Here is a 19,270-nt window from a genome sequence, read left to right on the forward strand (position 1 = left end):
GGACCTGTGAGAATTTTCAAAAATATTCCATAGAATAGGCTTGAACATTGCTATAAATGACAGTGGTTGGCAGCTGGAACTAGGAGGCTTAATCCTAGTAGTATAGTCTACAGCTAAATGATACTCTAAGTTAAAGGAAACTGCTTAAACTCTTAGGCCTTAAGTCTCCTAATTTTAAAATAGGAATGTTTTAAAATTTCACCACCAAATTGCCCTAAGGAAAGGTTAAGTCAAATCAATTAAAATATACTTTCTTGTTTTCCTACAACCTTGCCTTCAGTGGAATGAATCAAGTTTTTAAAGTATTTCTGGGAATTTGATAATCATTCTCAATAATCTGTATTTCTTTGATTATTTATTTATTTGGTCCTTGTCAATGACTCCCTCTGTATTTTGCTGGTTTTTCTCCTTGTCACATTTGTCTTTTAATGGCTTGAAAAATTCTCCATATAGTAACCATGACAAGTTGAAAGTATTTTCCCCCAGTCAGAGTCAGTTACATTTTAAGCTTGAACTAGTTTTTTTTTTTTTTTTTTTTTTTTTTTTTTTTTGTATCTAAATCAGAAAAAAAAAAAAACAAAACTAGAAAGAGGAGGAGGAAAGGATCCCAACAGACATTCTAACCATTGTCCCATTTTATCCTTTAAGATATTCTTTGTAAAAAGAAAGATTATTTCTTTATGTTCATGAGCTTGAGGATCCTGAGAAAGTTAAAGATCTAGATAGACTAAGAAAGAAGGGAGATGGGAGAGAACTCACCACATTTGGGATGCGGGATCTTTGTTCTTTAGCGGCAGAGCTGGAGCCTCCCAGCTGGGAATATCGTCTCCCCACAGGCAGGGTGACCTGACATCAGGCAGGAGTGCCAGGAAGATCCCAAGAGATGGGCCTGGGGGAAATTCATATTCTAGACTGACGACAGAGAGCCTCAAAGCCAAGGGCCCCCTCTACCCCATAGATGGCCTTCTGGCGGTCCCCACAAACAAACAAGCAACGCCCTGTCTGCCCATCCCTGATAAAGCAAGAGTGTGGAAAGGAGGCTCCCAAAGCGAGGGAACAGTCTCTGCCATGGCAAAGAAAGGGCTTTCCCCCAGCTCTCTTCCTCCAGTGCTTGGTGTAACAGTGACTCCTGCAATTTGATGGCATCACTTGTTTTCTTAAGAGCTTGTTCTCCTTTATGTCTCAACCAGCATAGATTAGGAGATTTGTGAATGGAACTGGAGCCTATGTAAAGAGAAATAAGGCAGACTCAGGAAATAATACTGCTCATTTCTTCCTATATGTGGGACTAACATTTAGAGAGGTGTGTGTGTGTGTGTGTGTGTGTGTGTGTGTGTGTGTGTGTAGAAAGGAGAAAGGAGACCATGGGAGAGGAGAAAGAAACCATAAGCACAGGGGGATAGCAAAGTAATACAGGCAATATAAAAGCAGGAGGGAGGACTATTGGGGAGGAAGAGGAACAGCAAGAAGTGGTCAGGAATGTGTGAGGTCTTGGGAGAGAGGATGAATAAGGATAAAGTATAATGACATGTACATATGAAAATGCCATGAGGAAACCCATCACTTAAACTAACTTTAAAAATTAGAAGGTTGTCTTCAAGACACCCGCCAATCAGCCATACTCTTTAAGCTACTGCTTTATCTCCTGCTACACCTTGACAAATGCTTTCAGACAAGCAAACTTGCTTCCTGCCCCTCCTGTGTTACACCCTTCTCAACTGGCTTACCTTCATACCGCCCATGACTGTATTCATAGCAATACAAAATACTCACTTTGACTTTTGTAAGATTCCCTGTGGTGTTTGTTTGTTTGTTTGTTTGTTTGGGGTTTTTGTTTGTTTGTTTGGTTGGTTGGTTGGGTTTTTGTTTGGCTCAGTCAACACTGGGTTTTGAGTCTAGCAGATTTTGTTGGTGGCCTGCACCAAAGCCCCTGATAAGGGCTGGCTTGTCATCTAATTTCAGTGTAGCTAAAACTTGTCAGCAAGCTGTTTGACCCCAACAGCTCTTTGCTTACTGTCTGAGATTCTACACAAAGGTTCAGCAGCCCATTTAGCCTATGGGCATCCCCAGAGTTCACCATGAATAGTGTTCTAAGGAATCTCGGGAGCAGTTCTACATATATACTCCTCCGAGATTTCCCACTGGGACCCTAGATGCAAGAAACCCTTTTCTGGGAGGGAGCGAAGATGGCTTAGCAGTTAAGAGTACTGGATGCTCTTCCAGAGGACCTGGGTTCAATTCTTAGCAACCTCATGGTAGTTCACAACTGTCAGTAACTCTAGTTCCAGGGGATCTGACTCCCTCAACAGACACACACAAAGTCAATGCACATAAAATAAAAATAATTTTTTAAAGAAAGAGAACACTTAGAAAGAAAGGAAGAAAGGAAGGGAGAGAGGGAGGAGAGAGGGAGGGAGGGAGAGAGAAGCTGTTCTTCTCCTGGATGTCCTCCTGAAAATTCTTGCACTGAAGAGCTTCTCTCACACTCTGCTTTGGGTATAGAGTAGTGTTGTAGTAATTAAGACACTGGAATTTATCCATCTGGCAAGACTCTGGGTTTCATCTCCAATACACACACACACACACTCATTACACATTCATCATTCATTTGTGTTAGGAAACTTCCAACTCCACTGTCTCCTAGTTATCTTGAATATATAATAGATAATTATAAATGTACTTACCCTAGAATACTACATCTTATCTCTCCTATATAAGTATATGTTGGCAGTCATAACCCAGCTTTTGTCTATGTCCCTTCCACCAAGATTTTTTGTTTGTTTGTTGTTTTTTTTTTTATTTATTTGCTTACTTTTATTACATATACTATGTCTGTCTGCATATCTGCCTGTACTCCAGAAGAGGGCACCAGATCTCATGATAGATGTTTGTGAGCCACCATGTAGTTGCTAGGAACTGAACTCAGAACCTCTGGAAGAGCAGCCAGTGCTCTTAACCTCTGAGCCATCTCTCCAGCCCCCTTCCCCCTAGTTTTAATTGTTTGTTTTCAGACCGCATCTCACTACATAGTCCAGATTGGCCTCAAGTTTGTAACCCTCCTGCATCTGCCTCTTGAGTGATGGGATTAAAGCCATTCACAAAATCGGGCCCCACCATGCTGCTCTTTGAGGAGTAAATGGACGGAGTTCTGGACTTCCAGCTAAACAAATATGGTTTTATTGAACACCTCCCCAGCCCCGTAGCCGCTAGACTTTTAAAAGACATTTCTTGTCTTCTCTCCTTTATTTATTTTTGTTTGTTGGTTGGTTTTTTCAAGACAAGGTTTCTCTTTATAGCTTTGAAGCCTGTCCTGGAACTCACTCTGTAGACCATGCTGGCCTCAAACTCACAGAGATCTGTCTGCCTTTGTCTCCTGAGTACTGAAATTAAAGACATATGTCACCAATGCCCAGCCTTTTCTCCTTTATGTGAAGCAGAGCCTGCTTGTGTAGCTCAAGCTGCCGTCCAATTTGAGCTCTTCCTGAGTGCTGTGATTACAAACACTCATCCAAGCCCCTGGCTCTTGTACTCTCTCCCGGTTGGTGAAGTATAAATATGCACTATAGAAATTTCACAAAATACAGAAAAACTTAAACAAGATGAATATAATCCCCACTAATAAAACAAAATGTATTAACAATTTTGGTGTTTTCTCCTATTTTCTGTTTTAAAACTATAAAACAAATGCTATAGTTAGACAATCTACGTTCTTTGTCCCTCTTTTTTTTTTTTTTTTTTTTTTTTTTTTTTTTTGGTTTTTTGAGACAGGGTTTCTCTGTGTAACTTTGAAGCCTGTCCTAGAACTCACTTTGTAGATCAGGCTGGCCTTGAATTCACCGAGATCCACCTGCCTCTGTCTCCTGAGTACTGGGATTAAAGGCATATGCCAACATCGCCTGGCCAGCTTTTGCATTTTTAATATAGGAAAGCAGTGTGTGTGTGTGTGTGTGTGTGTGTGTGTGTGTGTGTGCGTGGAGACCAGAGGTGAATGTCAAGGGTCTTCCTCAATTGAACTCCACCTTATGTTTTGAGACAGTCTGTTACTGAACCTGGGCCACCAGAGTGCTTAGGTTGCTTGGTCAACATGTTCTAGGGAATCTGCCTAGAATGTTTTGTTTATTTTTTTAATATCTTTTTGTTAATTTTAAAATTTATTTGTTATGTATAGTGTTCTGCCTATGTGTATGCCTGCACAGCAGAAGAGGGCACAGATCCTGTCATAGATGATTATGGACTACCATGTGGATGCTAGGAATTGAACTCAGGACCTTTGGAAGAGCAGCCAGTGCTCTTAACCTCTGAGCCATCTCTCCAGCCTGTAAAGAGCATTTTATTACGTCATAAAACTTTCTTCTATACAATCTTAATTGTTGCGTTGAATTTTATTTACTTTTTTGTCCATTTTTTTTTTTAATTTTGAGACAGGGTCTTTTTATGTGGCCCTGGCTGTCCTAGAACTCACTATGTAGGCTAGACTCAAATGAACAGAGATCAGCCTACCTCTGCCTCCTGAGTGCTGAGATTAAAGGTGTGCACCACGATGCCTGGCTCTTTCACTCATCTTAACTCTGATGATAAAATGTTGATTTTTAGTATGCCTTTCATCCCAGCACTCTGGAGGCAGAGGCAGGTGGATCTCTGTGAGTTCAAGACCAGCCTAGTCTACAAGAGCTAGTTCCAGGACAGCTTCCAAAAACCACAGAGAAACCCTGTCTCGAAAAACCAAAAAGAAAAAAAGAAAGAAAAATGTTGGCTGATGTAGTGTTTCCCCCTTGTAAATAGTGCTAGTTTTGAACATTTACTTAGGACAACTTCTTAAAAGTAAAATGCTTAAGATGGTTGGAGACAATTCTTAAAACTGGTGTTGGGGATTGAATTTATAGTCTCACACACATTGTGGCATATGTTCTACCACTAAGCTACATTCCCCCAACCCTCTTCTTACTTTGGTAGGCTCCCTGTTGGATGCTTAATATATAGGCCTGAGAGGTCTGGGATTTGCTAGGTAGACCAGGCTGGCCTCAAATGCACAGAGATCCGTTTGCTCTGCCTTTGGAGTGCTGGGATTAAGTGTGCACCGTCATGTACAGAAATTCTTAACACTTAGACAGAAGAACAAAGCAGGTCTGAATGTGTCTCCAGAGGTCACTGTCCTCTGAATCCTGTCTAAAATACTTGCATTAGCACTTACTAGATGGGTGACCTTGGACAAATCATTTTCCAGTGCCTGTTCCTGTATAGAACGTGCATAACAGCTTATTGGTACACACGTCTGTATAACGCTTCTTTATTAAGAGGCATAGGGACTTAATATGTACTGTTCTAAGAATAGTGCCTGGAATATAGGAAGACCCAAAGAGAAGCAGCTATTGTTACTACTCTGGCTCCTCCTTTGCTTCCTTCTCTTCTTTAGTAAATTCTTACTAATATAACAAATGAAAATGATAGCTATCTCCCCCTAACTCAGAGAACCTCGTGCCTATGCCTCCCCAGTGCTGGGATTAAAGGTATACACCATCAGGCCTGGCTAGGAGTCCTGTACTTAATTTTTTCCCCCAAAGCTTTCAAAGCAAACAGGATTCCCTTTGATCTTCCTAATAGACTGGTAAATCAGGAAGGAAGCAATCATCAATCCTGACTGTTTGGATTTGGAACCTGATGCTCAGAATTCCAGTGCTAACCAATTCCAATCCCAGGAATCATATTTCGCCTTTCAAAGCCTCACAGTTGTCCCAGAAACTATTAGCCTGGAAAAGCTTTGGTTACTTGTAAGAGTGTCCCAGCCACAGGCCCCGCCCCTCCCGCTTCAAGTCCTGCCCTCCAGACACAGACCCCGCCCTTCATGCCTCCGACTCCGCCTCTCCCAGCCTGGCCACGCCCAGGCGAGCTCTCTGCGCGCGCGCAGTGGCTTTTGCGGGGAGGGACACCTTAGGCCGCGGCCCCGCCCTCCCCGGCGCGGCCCGCCCAGTTCAAGGGCAGCGGGGCTGGGTGCTCCGGTCCCGCGGAAGGGGAAGGCGAGGGTGAACCCCGCGTGGGGGCTGATCTGCGACGTGGCGGAGGCCGGGAGACCGAGGCCGGGTAGGGAAGGGCGCGGACCCCCGAGCCGCCATCTTGCTTCGGAGGGGCCGGGAGGGCGGGGCTGGCTGAGGGCGCTGCCGAGGACTGAGTGGCTTTGCCCCTCGGCCTCAGAGACCCGGCCGTGGCGCACGCCCCCGCGTTGGAGCTGCTTTCTCCGGCCTTCTCATCTGCTGCTCACCCGCTTTTGGTAGGGAAAGGCCCAGGAAATGACTGCTGTCCCATTGTGCAGGAAACTGAGACTCAGAAGTAATGAGGAGACTCGACTAGGAACGCACAGCGAGGTGCTGGCAGTGGGACTCTAGGGTGCCCTGCCCACTGCCAAGCTAGGGAGTTGGGAGAAAGACTAGCAAGCTGTTCTCTTTTTGTACCATCAGGTCAGAGCTGACCAAGAATCATTCAGAAGCCAAGCCATGGATCCACCTGCCCGGAAAGAAAAATCCAAAGTTAAAGAACCTGCCTTCAGAGTGGAGAAGGCTAAGCAGAAATCTGCCCAGCAGGAGCTTAAGCAAAGACAAAGAGCAGAGGTGAGACTGAGGAGGGGGCTCTGGGCCTGAGTCTGCTGGAGAAGGTACTGGAAGAAAACACAGCAGAGAAAACTTTACTAAGGGTCTCTGCTTGTCTTCAGGCAGGACACTTCGGGAAAGAGAGGCCATCAAGGTCCAGAACGGTGAGGTGGAAGTCAGGAGTCACAGGACAAGTTAGTGTCAGAATCCCAACCTGTACCAAGTCTCTAGATGACTCCTGGCACCGAGCTTTTGTGCTAGGGATCTGAGGACCACATGAAAAGAGAAAAAGCAGCTGTGGGTGAGGGAGGGATCAGAGTGGGGAGGAGACTATGAATAAATGGGGTGAATGAGAATTCATGAAGTGCCAGTGTGTCCGGTGACCCAGTTACACATGTGCATTTGGTGCAAAAAGTAGCCAGCTGGTGGATGAGGTGATAAAAGTGCCTGCTGCAAAAGCCTGACTGCCCGAGGGAGTCCATATACAGGTAGAAGAGAGGGAGGGACTGCACAGAACTGCCCTCGGACCTCCACACTTGCTGTGGCCTGCACATACACACACCACCATCACCACTGATTTCTAATGGTCTGCTTATAACCATGTAAAGGCCCACGCTTTGAGCCCACCAGTGTTTCTTTGTTCTCTTAATCACCTCAAGAATAAAAAGCTTTAAAATATTTACATTGCTAATGAACCACATCCAGACAGGAGTATCTTAATATTTAGTGTCAGAAATAAGTTTGCTGGCCTTTTCTGCCTCTTTGTGACATGTGTTTTTGAGAAATTTTAAAGTACAGAAAACACCTGGTATTTAGCTTTCTCAGATGGGTAATGGTCAGTGGTATTGAATTTTCCTAGAGTTTTCTTAAGATAAATAAAGTCACATAAATTTGATGTCCCATTTGACTATTTCTTACACCATTTCTTCCTCTCCATGGGTAATCCTCTTTTTTTTTTTTTTTTTTTTTTTTTTTTTTCCCCCTTAGGAGGTTTCTCTATGTAGCCCTGGCTGGCTGTCCTGGAACTCACAGAGATCTGCCTGCCTCAGCCTCTGCCTCTGCCTCCTGAGTGCTGGGATTAAAGGCAAGCGATGCCACCACCTGGAGCCCTTTTTTAAAAGATACCTTTTCATTCAAATAGAGGAATACATTTTCTGTGCATTTGCATTTTTTGCATGGCATTTTAGAGATATTCATATTACTCTTAAGAATCTGTGTGGGTTTTTGTTGTTGTTGTTGTTCTTTATAGTGTTGATAAACCTTCAAAAAAGATTTGTTTTTAATGATGTATGTGGTGGGTATGTAAACATGAGTTCAGGTGCCCATGGAGGCTATAAGAGGGTGCTCTAGAGCTGGAGTTACAAGTGGTTATGAGCCACCTGACATAAGTGCTGAGAATTGAACCAGGGTCCTCTGGAACGAGAAGCAAGAGCTGTTAACCACTGAGCCTCTCTTCAGCCTGGAGCCACCTTAGTTAGTGTATTTACCCACTCCTCCTTTTGCTTTTTACAAACATTTGTGCTGAAAAACCTTTAGGTATTTCCTTGGCACCTCTGCTAGAATTTGTCAGGTATTTGACTAGAAAGTTACCAAATGCCATTTCTTTTTTCCTAGACATTGCCAAATAGCCTTCAGAGGAATTCCTCAAGCTTGTACCACTGTTGATAGTGTGAGGAACTTTTTGTTCCTTTTGCTCTGACAGTTGGTAGTGTCATGTATGGACTTGAGACACATGACTAAACAAGACAGACAGTTTCTGCCTTCATAGAGTGTGCATCCCAGTAATCATAACAAACAAGGGAGCATGTCTGAAGTTCCTTTACACCCCAGAGTCTCCCCATGGACTAAGGCAGGCCATCTGAAAGCCGTGTCCCTCCTTTCTATAAATAAATATGCCCCTTCTTTACCCAGATCCAAAATGCTCTGTGCTTTAGCAGACAGTTCAATGGGGTGCTATAAGAAATAGTCCCCCAAACTGCTCTGTGCAAACTAAAAGATAGGTGTGGGAGGCATTGTTCCCATCCTTACTGGCATCTATCTACTTGTCTGGCTTCTACTCATTCTTCTCACGTGACCTTGGAAAAATTACTTCTGAACATCACTTCCTCAATGTCTCTGGGAAAATGAGGGTGGTGATATCTCAGTACTACAGGAATTACAGTATTACAAGGAATAGAAATTACATATGGAAAGCCCTTAGCACAGCGCCTGGCACACAGAAACTATTTGATAACCAGCAGCAATCACGATCTGGAGTCACCATGCCTCCAAGCAGCCGATGTGCTCTTACCATGTGGACTTAGCTAGACCAGCTGGTTGTGTCCATATTCACTTACTGAGGTGTCAGATTGGATGTGCACGCCGGTAGCAGCTGGCACCTGTTAGCTCCTACTATGTCAGCCTGAGTGAGGCCCGCACATGTGTAAGCAAATGCTAAGGCAGGTGTTACTGTTTCCCACTTAACCCTTTGTGAATCCTTCTGGAATAAGAAGTAGTGTGACCAGAGTCAATAAGGGCAGGCCTGTGGTCAGAACAGTGCATCCTACTTGGTTGTCTCTTGGTTTTGTTTCTGTCATGGTGGGGCTTGAACCCAGGGTCTGTATGTTCCTGTGCTCTACCGCTAAACTATACCCCCAGTCCCAGTCCACTATTTGCTTCCTCAACATCTGTCTTGCTATTTTGTCTGTGTTCCCTAGAATGGAATCTTTCATAGGAATGTGCCAGCATCTCCTCAGGAGGAAGGGATAAAGATGCCATATTCCAGAAAGGAGGCATGCTAGGGGATAGAGGCTGCTTTGGCAGGGGAAGCAGCACATCACACTGCTATGACCCTTTCCTTTTAGACGGAAAGTCTCACTCTTGGCTCAGGCACCTGGACATTTTAAATCTCTTTGTGCCCTGCTTATTTCCCACTTTCTCCTACCATTCTGCCTCTTTGACTGGGAGGTCTCCAGAATGCTACTCAATATCACTGTAGTCCCAGAACAGAAAATAATTCACAGATTACAAAGGCTGGCAGGTGTCAAGCCTACAAAGCAGAGACTTTTCTGCTTTTTAAATATAAAGTATACAAGTAATTATGTATCATTTAAAGAAGAAAAAACACCCTTGTATCTACCATTCAGCTTAAGAAACTGAACTTGAAGCAGGCCCAGTGGCATGTATCTATAGCCCCAGCATTTGGGAGATGGAAGGGAATCAACAACATGAGTTCAAGACCAGCCTGAGTAACATAATGAGGCCTTGCCTCAAAGAAGAAAAGGAAAGGAAATAAGGAAAGGAAAGGGGGAGAAGGGAAATAGCTCAGTAACTTGGAAGGTCCAGTGCGCACATTGGGTCACATGCCTGTTCACATAAGCAGTTTAGTTTAATTTACGCTAATCATTGCTTTTCTGTCCTCTGTAGTATGGACTCCTAAAGTAATATTTCCATAACAATAATTCTCTTCATTTTACATATTTCTCAATTTTTAGTCATGTGCCTCTGTGTTTGGCTTAAAGTGTTTTAGTTTCTTTTAAGATAGTACCTCTATGGAGGCTGAAACTCTTTATGTATACCAAGCTGGCCTTGAACTCACAGAGGTCTGCCTGCTTATGCCTCCAGAGTACTGTGATTAAAGTCATGAATCACCACACCCAGACTTTTTTTTTCAGATTTACTTTCTAACCATTATCTGTGTGTGTGTGTGTGTGTGTGTGTGTGTGTGTGTGTGTGTGTCTGGAGCATGGGTGCTGGGAACTGAGAGCAGCAGCGCTGTTAGCTACAGAGCCATCCCAAGTTTTTCCCTTTTTGGCCTCTCAGATTTTGTTTTGTTGGGAACATGATCTCTATTATATAGCACTGGCTGTCCTGAAACTCACTATGTGGATCAGACTGACCTCGAACTCAGAAAGATCCACTTTCCTCTGCCTCCCAAGTGCCTCTCTCAGATACCTTTATTTTTTGTGAGTGTTTTGCCTGTAAGTATGTCTGTGAACTGTGTGAGTGAGCGGTGCCCGTGGAGGCCCCATGAGAGCATAGGATCCCCTAGAACTAAAGTTAAAGACAGTTGTGAGCTGCCTGTGGGTTCCGGGAACCAAACCCAGATCCTCTGCCAGAGCAACAACTGCTTTTAACCATTGAGCCCTCTCTCTGGCCCCAAGTTCTGTTTCTTAAATTGGCAGTGGACACTATTCTGTGACTGGCTGTCTTCCCTGAACATTTTTCCTTGCTACCTGTGTGTGTGGTGTGTGTGTGTGTGTGTGTGTGTGTGTGTGTGTGTGTGTGTGTGTGTTGGAACATGTGTGGGGGTCAGAGGACAATTTCCACCATGTTGGCATGTTTTCAAAATGTTTCTTTAGTACTTGGCCTGCACTAGGCCATGTTCCCGCAGCTGCCTCTTCCCTGGACCTCTCTACAAATGCCTCCTAAATAGTTGATAATCCCTGCTTCCACCGCCACCCCAGTGGGCCTCCAGGCATCCTTTCAAATTGTCCCTGATACTCATGTCTGCTGCTCTCTGGAGCCTGCAGGTGGAGGACCAGACTCCTTGGCCTGGCATTTAAGGCCCTGACACTCTTGTTTGTTCAGCTCCCTAGTTACCTCCCCCCTCCCCCCCATTTACACTGGAAGTTTCCAGAAGTGATCCTGTGCTGTTCCTTCAAAGTTGTCAGGCACCATCCTTGCCTGCCTCACTGCTGCTGGCTTCATTCCACCAGCAGAAGCTGCCCTCCTGTCCTCACTGCCCCACAGGCCCCTCCTGGTGAAATTCCAGCATTGCCAGTTGCCTCAGCAGCTGCTCCCATTGCTAATGTATCTGTTCTCCATTCAGATCTATGCTCTCAACAGAGTCATGACGGAGCTGGAGCAGCAGCAGTTTGATGAGTTCTGTAAGCAAATGCAGCCTCCTGGGGAGTGAGGCAGCCTGCACCTGAGCCAGAGGCCCTGAAGCCTCAGAGTAGCTGAAGAAGACCCGTGGAGAGCTCTGCACTGACTTCCTGTAGGTAACTTCACCACACCGGTTCCTCCTCTCAGACCAGGCCCAGTGCTTGCTGGGTAGACTTTTCATCTGGGACAGCAGATTTTTTTTTTTTTTTTAACGGCCTTTTTTCTACTATGTGAGAAAAATCATTGTTTCTAGTGAAACTGTGTGTCTTCCCTAAAAATAAAAAAATACAAAATGTTCATTTATCCTTACTTTAGGGTGGGAGTGCCTTCTCACAGAAAGTAAAATAAAGAATGGGGTAGGTGAGGGCTGGAGGGTTGGCTCAGGAGTTAAGAGCACTGACTGCTATTGCAGAAGATCCAGGTTCAGTTCCCAGCACCTATACCCAACACTTCACAACCACCTGTAACTCAAGCTTCAGGGCATTCAACATATTTTTCTGGACTATGGGTGCCTCACTCCCACACAAAGACATACATATATACACATAGTTAAAATAAATAGGTCTTAAGAAAAAAAAAAAAAAAAAAAGCTGGCATGGTAGCACACGCTTTTAGTCCAGTACACAGGAGGCAGGGACAAGCAGATACCTGTGAGTTTGAGGTCAACCTGTTCTACATAGCAAGTCCCAGGGTAGTGAAATCACATGAGACCGCCTCTCTCTCTCTTTCTCTCTCCTCTCTCTCTCTCTCTCTCTCTCTCTCTCTCTCTCTCTCTCTCACACACACACACACACACACACACACACACACACGGAATGGGATCCAGTGCCAGAGGAGGTGCTTTGCCATGGGAATCAGGACAGCTCATTATTTTTCTCAAGGGTAAAGATTGCTGGAGTTGGTGGATTTGGTAAGGTAGGTGTGGAAGTCTTTGGAGGACAAGACTGAAAGGGAAGGTGATAGAGGCATGAGGAGAGAGGTATGAAACACAGTCTAGTTCCACAGAGTGAAAACAGGCATGCAGGGACACGTGGGATGACAGCTGGGCAGCGGTAAGGCTTCACCGGGGATGAGCAGACATAGACACCAAGCATCACTGAGCATGCAGTGGTCTCATCCCTGCTGGAGGGAGGCACAGGGGTTGGAGAGTTGTGATTAAGTGAACCAGAGCTTTCTCAGCAGCTAGAGTGGAAGCAAAGAAGGACATGGAAGTGCCTATTCCCAATGCGTGGATGGTAACGACAGGACTGGCTATAAGCTGTGTGATAAAATGAGAGCCAGACATGGTGGTACACCTGTAATCCCAGCACCTGGGAGGCTGAGGCAGGAGGATCAGGAGTTTGAGGCCAGCTTGGGCTACATGGTGAGACCCTGACTCAGTGTAAATGAGAACTGGAAGAGGATAAGGGACTTTGAAAGGTGTCCAAGGCTCATGAGTTAGAGTTTCTACTATGGTTGAAACTGAGCTTCTAGAAGTATCCTGGAGGGATGATTAGAGAATAGAATGTAGGAAACAGACCAGAGAGTGGCTACTCTTACTGGTAATGTCAGAGCCCAGGGAATTACTATGGAAAGCTGGAGTAGAGTGGAGGACTAGGTCTTTGGAGTTTGCTGGAGGACTGGGAAGCCAGAGTACTGGGACAATCAATCATCCTCAAGGACTGCCCATGCCAGGGTTTGTTGAGTGACCTTGGACAGGTCATTTGGTTTCTTGGTGCCTCAGTCTTCATGTCTTAGGAAGGACATTATTATTTCTGCTTCACTTGAATTCAGTAAGATGGAAAGCACTACAAATGGAGTACACCTGTGCTTGGAAAACAGCACAGCTGTGAGTTAACTCAGACTGAGTCCCTAGTAAACCTTAAAGGCGCTCTTGCTCTTTAGTGGCAACAAGGGTATCTATGCACTGGGAGCCGCTTCCCACTGTTCTTACTTTTTCTGTGTGACACTGAACAGGAAGGACTATAGACCCTTCCTTCTTTCCTTCCTTCCTTCCCCTTCCTTCCTTCCCTCTCTCCCTTATCTTCCTTCCCTTCTTTTCTTTCCTCCCTCCTACCTTCTCTTCTTCCCCTTTAAAAATAAAAAGCAGGGAGCATACCGCCTCCTACATGAGCAGGTAATAGAGAAAAAAGAGCATGAAGCCAGATATGGTGGTGTATGCCTTTAATCCCAGCACTCAGGAGTCAGAGACAGGTAGATATCTGTGTGTTCAAAGCCAGCCTGGTTTACAAGCTGAGTTTCAGGACAGCCGGGCCTACACAGAGAAACTTTGTCTCAAACAGAAAACAAAAATAAACCATACCTACTTCCAGTGTTGTTCTAGGCCCTGCTGCTCACAGGCATCCTGTCACACATGTAAGTATATGTGACCCTTTATTCCCATTTGAACTACTAGCCAGGTTTGAGGGGTGGGAATCCAGAATCCGCCCCCCATCCAATGACTGCAGCTAACAGCAGTTCTGGGAGGGCAGTCCCGGATCCTCCCATTAGTGACTGCAGCTTTTTAAAAGAATATTTTTAATTTGAAGTAGTTACTAATTATTCCTTTTATCTGTCTTTCAAAATATGGATCCAATCAAATCTGCTTCTCAACCTGTGGGTCACAGCCCCTTTGGGGTTCAAATGACCTACAAGAGTCACCTAAGATTATCAGAAAACAAAGATATTTACATTTTGATTTATAACAGTGGCAAAATTACAGTTGTGGAGTAGCAATGAAGGTAATTTTATGGTTGGGGGGTCACCATAACATTAGAAACTATATTAAAGGGTGACAGCATTAGGAAGGCTGAAAACCACCGAATTAAGTGATGAATTCAAGAATCTGGGAAGAAATGGGTTTTTAAAAAATCTCATTTATGAACCATGACATCCCAGAAAATATAAATGATGTTTATGACAATAAAACTTTGAACATCTTACCCTGAAGAAAGAAAATTACCTATTGGTTTACACCCTACTGATCCCATTGGAAAACACTTGAGGAAGGTATTAAGCTTGCAGCTGTAGACCTGAGTGTAGCTGGCTTTCTTGGACTGACAGCCCCCAAATCATGATAGAGAGACTCATCAACCACAAATGCTCAACCCCCATAGACTCCTTTCCAGCTAGCAGCTAGCCCCCCCTTTTTTTTTTTAACTCAAATTAAATTAACCCATTTCTATTAAACCATGTGCTGCTCTGAGGCTCATTTATCTCATCTACTTACTGTCCATCCTGCGTTCCTGCTTCCTCTATGCCTGGCTGACAGCTCCCCTTTTCTCTCTGCCCAACACCAACCATCTAGCCCTCCACTAGACCAATCAGGTGCTCCAAGTAGGCAAGGCAAAATAGCAACATGTCCCCACATATGCAGCATAAACAAATGGAACACATCTTTACATAGTTAAACAAATACTCTAATCCACAACACCTGAGTTTTCAAACATTCTAGTTTTCATATGAAAGCCCACATGTTCCGAGTGTTTGTTTGCTTGTCTGTAAGTGCCCACAGAGGCCAGAAGAGGGCATGGGATTCCTGAAACTGGGGTCACAAATAACTGGGCACTAACATGTTGATGCTGGAAACAAAACCTCCACAAGAACAGGCAATGCTCTTAACTGCTGAGCTGTTTCTCCAGCACCACCCCCACCACCCCTGCTCCAACACCCATCCACACACAGAACTTTTTCTTGAAATGACAGACACACTCAGATCACACTTCAGGAAAGCCCAGTTGGGACTGCCCTGGCTTGTGTGTGTGTCCTCCCAGGGGGAAAGTAAACCTTCATGATAGAAATGAGGAAATGGGCTTGTAGAGATTAAACATTTCACTCAGGACCAGACCTGCAAAAACAGGATTCAGCCAAAGGATTTTACTCAGACGTGGAGCCGTGCTTTAGGAGAGGAATCTCACCATGCTGGGTTTAGGCCAGAGCCCGCCCAGGCTCCCCGGCTTCACTGGTGTGCTGAAAGAGCTTTAATGTCACCCTTTGCCTTTGTGCTTATGTGGAAGCCCAGGAAGGGTCACAGAAAAACTGCTCTCTAGGGAATAAAGGTGCTGAGGTGAGCTGGCATCAGAGCCCCCAGCCTGCTGAGACAGCCAGCCGGACTCTGCAAGGAGCCTCAGCTGCCCTGGTGTCATTAACCCAAGGGGGAAGAGCAAACCAAAAGGATGAGTTATTACTGTTACATTTGCTGAGTAGTTAGTTCAGTTGTAGAAGCAGTCTTCTGGGGAAACCCTATCCTGTTTTAACTCTGCTTCTACCACTTAAAATGGACACGATTCAAGAAATCACAGTTTTTGGGGGGTTTTGTTGTTGTTCTGTTCTTTTGAACATAGAAAGAGCCAGAAATCATTTGGTCAAAGCTTGGAAGTGGTGTGACTTAATAAAATATCAGATTTTAAACAAAATTTAATTAGTTGAGAGTAGTGCAAACATTGTTTCCTAACATCTACTCTATGGAAGCCCCAGGCTAGTTGTTGGTCCCTAAGAACTCATGTGACAACAGTTCTTTTATATGTGTAGTTGTGAACCTAGGCTTTAATGGCTGAGCCATCTCTCCAGGCCATGACAACAGTTCTCGGGGTTTGGTTAAGTGTAGACTCACACTGACATGAGTGCTCAGCCTAGAAGAACATAGCTTGGCTGTGTCTGAGCCCCAGTGGATGTATTCTTACTATAGTGACCTTTATAACTTCTGAGAACCCACAGGGAAATTGATTTATCTGCAAAATGAACAGTTTTTGAGAGCTAGGCACTGTGGCAGGTAGTGGAAATAATAAGCATAAATGAAAGGCAATTATGGTCTAGCAGAACACAGAAGATCCATCTAACAGGGACCACATAAAGGGTAAAATGGACACTGGGGAAGAGAGGTCTGGAAGAGAAGATGCTGCCAGCTTCCTTAGAGTTGTAATGGCATTGCATTGGCATTTTTCTTTAATTTGCAAATTGGTATTTATTTTTTTAATCTAATTTTAGATTTGAGGCAAATTTACAACAGATACTACTCTTAAAACTTCAAAGGCAGACATGTTATGGAGGAGCTCAGGCGCCACCGTGTGGGAAGAGGCAGAATTAGCCAGCTGTCCTTTGGATGTCCAGAGTGAAGCTGGGGTTCCCTGGTTATTCTCCATCAGGTGCAACTTTGGAATACAATATAACAGCATGCAGTAGTTCCATCTGGCTTGTAGTATTACAAGACAAAGTGACATCTCAGTAGAGTTTAGTGTTTGAAAACTTAGAAAAGATACACAGAATAAGACCCCTGGAAGCCAGGTGTGATGGCTATCCTTGGTTCTCAGCAACATCTGGAACTAAACCCAAGCAGATACACCTGTGAGGGGTTTTTCTTCTCTCTGTGTCTCTCTGTCTCTCTCTCCTTTTTGAGACAGATTCTCTCTATGTAGTTCTGGCTGTCCTGAAACTCACTATGTATAGACCAGGCAGACCTTGAACTCACAGAGATCCACCTGCCTCTGCCTCCCAAATGCTGGGATTAAAAGCATGTGCCACCACACCTGGCAGGAGGGAATTTTCTTATTTAGAAAATCCACTTTTAGTCAGGATTTTTTGAAGTAGGAAGATCCACCTTTAATCTGGACCCCACCTTCTTGGTGGTAGCCTGTCAAGTGAAGAACATGGGAGAAGGAAGCTTGTTCTCTTTGCCTTCTTGCCCTCACTAGCAAGTCCATTCCTTCATTGGCATTAGAACCTACTTCTTCAAGATTATGTCATAAACTGAAGACCAGCTGAGACATCCAGCCTTATAGACTGAACAACTACTGGGTTCTTAGACTTTCTGTTGGTAGAAAGCCATTGTTGAACTAGCTAGATCATAACCTATTAGCCACTCCAATAAATCCCACAGATAGATAGATAGATAGATAGATAGATAGATAGATAGATAGATATTCATTCTATCTGTTCTCTTCCTCTAGATAGCCCTCACTAATACACCAGGTGAGGCATTTGGGTTACCAATCAATTTTTTGAGATAGAGTATTGTTATGAGCAGTTTCCTGCCAGCCTGGTCCCACAGCTGCATCAGCTCCAAATACATGCAAAGACAACTGTTGTCTGGTTACTAGCATTTCTTATTGGCTAGCTCTTTCTTAAATATTAACCCATTTCTATCAACCTAATTGTTTCCATGTGGTCTTATCTTACCAGAGAGAGGGTCCAGACCTCTCACTCCTCTAGGTCCTACATTTTGACTCCTCTCTATTACATACCCCAGAATTCTTGTTTCCTATTCCCACCTATCTTACTTTCCTATTGGCCAACAGGGCTTTATTCATTAACCAATAAGAAAAACATATTTACAGAATGACATTCCCCCATCATCTCCTCTTTTCTGTCTAAAATAAAAAAGAATGGCTTTAACTTTAACACAGTAAAATATATAACAAAACAGTTATCAAATAAGAACTATAGTTAACAATATTTAGTCCATTAACATTGTCAGGAATTAAAGAAAATATTCTACCATCTATCCTATCTTTGTGACTATAAAGTCTTACATGTATTTATCTTTAATCCTAACTAAGGAAACTATAACTATCTGTCTTCAACTCCATCAAAGACCACAGAATGATAGTATATAAACTTTAGAAATGACAGAGACATCTCGCTACCTGGATAGTCATCCAAAGTTCTTCTGTAAATTGGTGCATCCATCTTTGGCCCATAGGCCATAGTGTGTATGGCAGACTCCTCAGCAAAGCAGGAAACTTTAAACTGTCCACCTGTATTGGCACTTTTCTCTGTGTCCTGTATACTGTCTGGCAGAGTCTTCCATGAAGCAAGAACCCTGTAGCAATGTCCATCTTGTTTCAGCAGTCACGTTCCTGTGGGTCCTGCATGTCCAGTTTATACAGCATAAAGTCAAACAGTCCAGACAAGAGCAGTTTCTTGCCCAAATGGCTAGTCTTGCCATATTGGGAGTAAACTCCATACAAGTTTCTCCGATGTCCATCTTCCTTTGTGACACAGGTGGTGTTGCCAAGAGTAATTATGTCTCACTGTCAAGAAAAACCCTAAACCATTTTAAATGCCATATTCTGTAGGTCTTTGAAAGGTTTGAAGAATGCCTATACATTTGAAATATAGCTGTATATATCTATAAAAACCTAACAAACCTAACAATAAGTTTTGACTTTAATAGGTAACTGTATCATGTATCCAAGGATGGCCTGGAACTCCCAGTCCTGAGCTGAAACTCAAACCTAGCCCAAACTTAACTTGGAAACAAAAGTCTATCCTACATAACTGATTCAAGTATTACCCAAGCCAGATGGTGGTGGTGCATACCTTTAATCTCAGCACTTGAGAGGCAGAGGCAGGTGGAGCTGAGTTAAAGATCAGCCTGTTCTACAGAATGAGTTCCAGGACAGCCTGGGCAACACAGAGAAACCCTGTCTCAAAATACAAAAACAAAACAAAACTGTTTCATGTATTACCCAAAGTAGGAAGATAAGGCCTACAAGACAGAGAGATGAGCCAACCTGGAGTTTGTCTGAGGGCCTAGCAACAGGTGCTGTCAGATGTCAGAGGTCCTGATCATGCTTAGCCAATGAGGGGTAACCATGCAATGTCACTGGATCTGGAGTGCTGAGAGGAGGGTATTTAAGGCTCTCCCCATTGCTGAATAAATGAGTGTACCATTTACCTTTTACCTGGCTCCAGGGGTCTGTGCCGTTGACTCCACGCCTTCTCACCCGCTCCCCCAAAGGAACCCTTAGGACCCAGCAACAAACCCTGAATAAGGAGAAAGAAGCAAAGACTTCTGGGCCCACTGTGGATTGCTGTGATTCAAGACAAGAGATAGCATATGACAA

General features: G+C 44.1%; 1 protein-coding gene across 1 annotated transcript; it reads left to right on the plus strand.

Annotated features, from left to right (window-relative positions):
* The first annotated feature begins 6,217 nt into the window (after positions 1-6,217).
* Svbp (small vasohibin binding protein) lies at positions 6,218-11,744 on the plus strand. The gene is made up of 3 exons (XM_051188642.1): positions 6,218-6,359; positions 6,453-6,602; positions 11,392-11,744. Exons 1-3 carry the CDS (start codon positions 6,285-6,287, stop codon positions 11,476-11,478), a joined length of 312 nt encoding a protein of 103 aa, XP_051044599.1. The 5' UTR covers positions 6,218-6,284; the 3' UTR covers positions 11,479-11,744.
* Positions 11,745-19,270: the final 7,526 nt, after the last annotated feature.

The sequence above is a fragment of the Phodopus roborovskii genome, unplaced genomic scaffold, assembly GCF_943737965.1.
Source record: "Phodopus roborovskii unplaced genomic scaffold, PHOROB, whole genome shotgun sequence".
Lineage (NCBI taxonomy): Eukaryota > Metazoa > Chordata > Mammalia > Rodentia > Cricetidae > Phodopus > Phodopus roborovskii.

Coding starts and splice junctions, on each gene's coding strand:
- Svbp (XM_051188642.1), top strand. CDS start 6,285: ATGACTGCTGTCCCATTGTGCAGGAAACTGAGACTCAGAAGTAATGAG. Junction 6,360..6,452: donor GACTAGGAACGCACAGCGAG/GTGCTGGCAGTG, acceptor TTGTACCATCAG/GTCAGAGCTGACCAAGAATC. Junction 6,603..11,391: donor AGCAAAGACAAAGAGCAGAG/GTGAGACTGAGG, acceptor TTCTCCATTCAG/ATCTATGCTCTCAACAGAGT.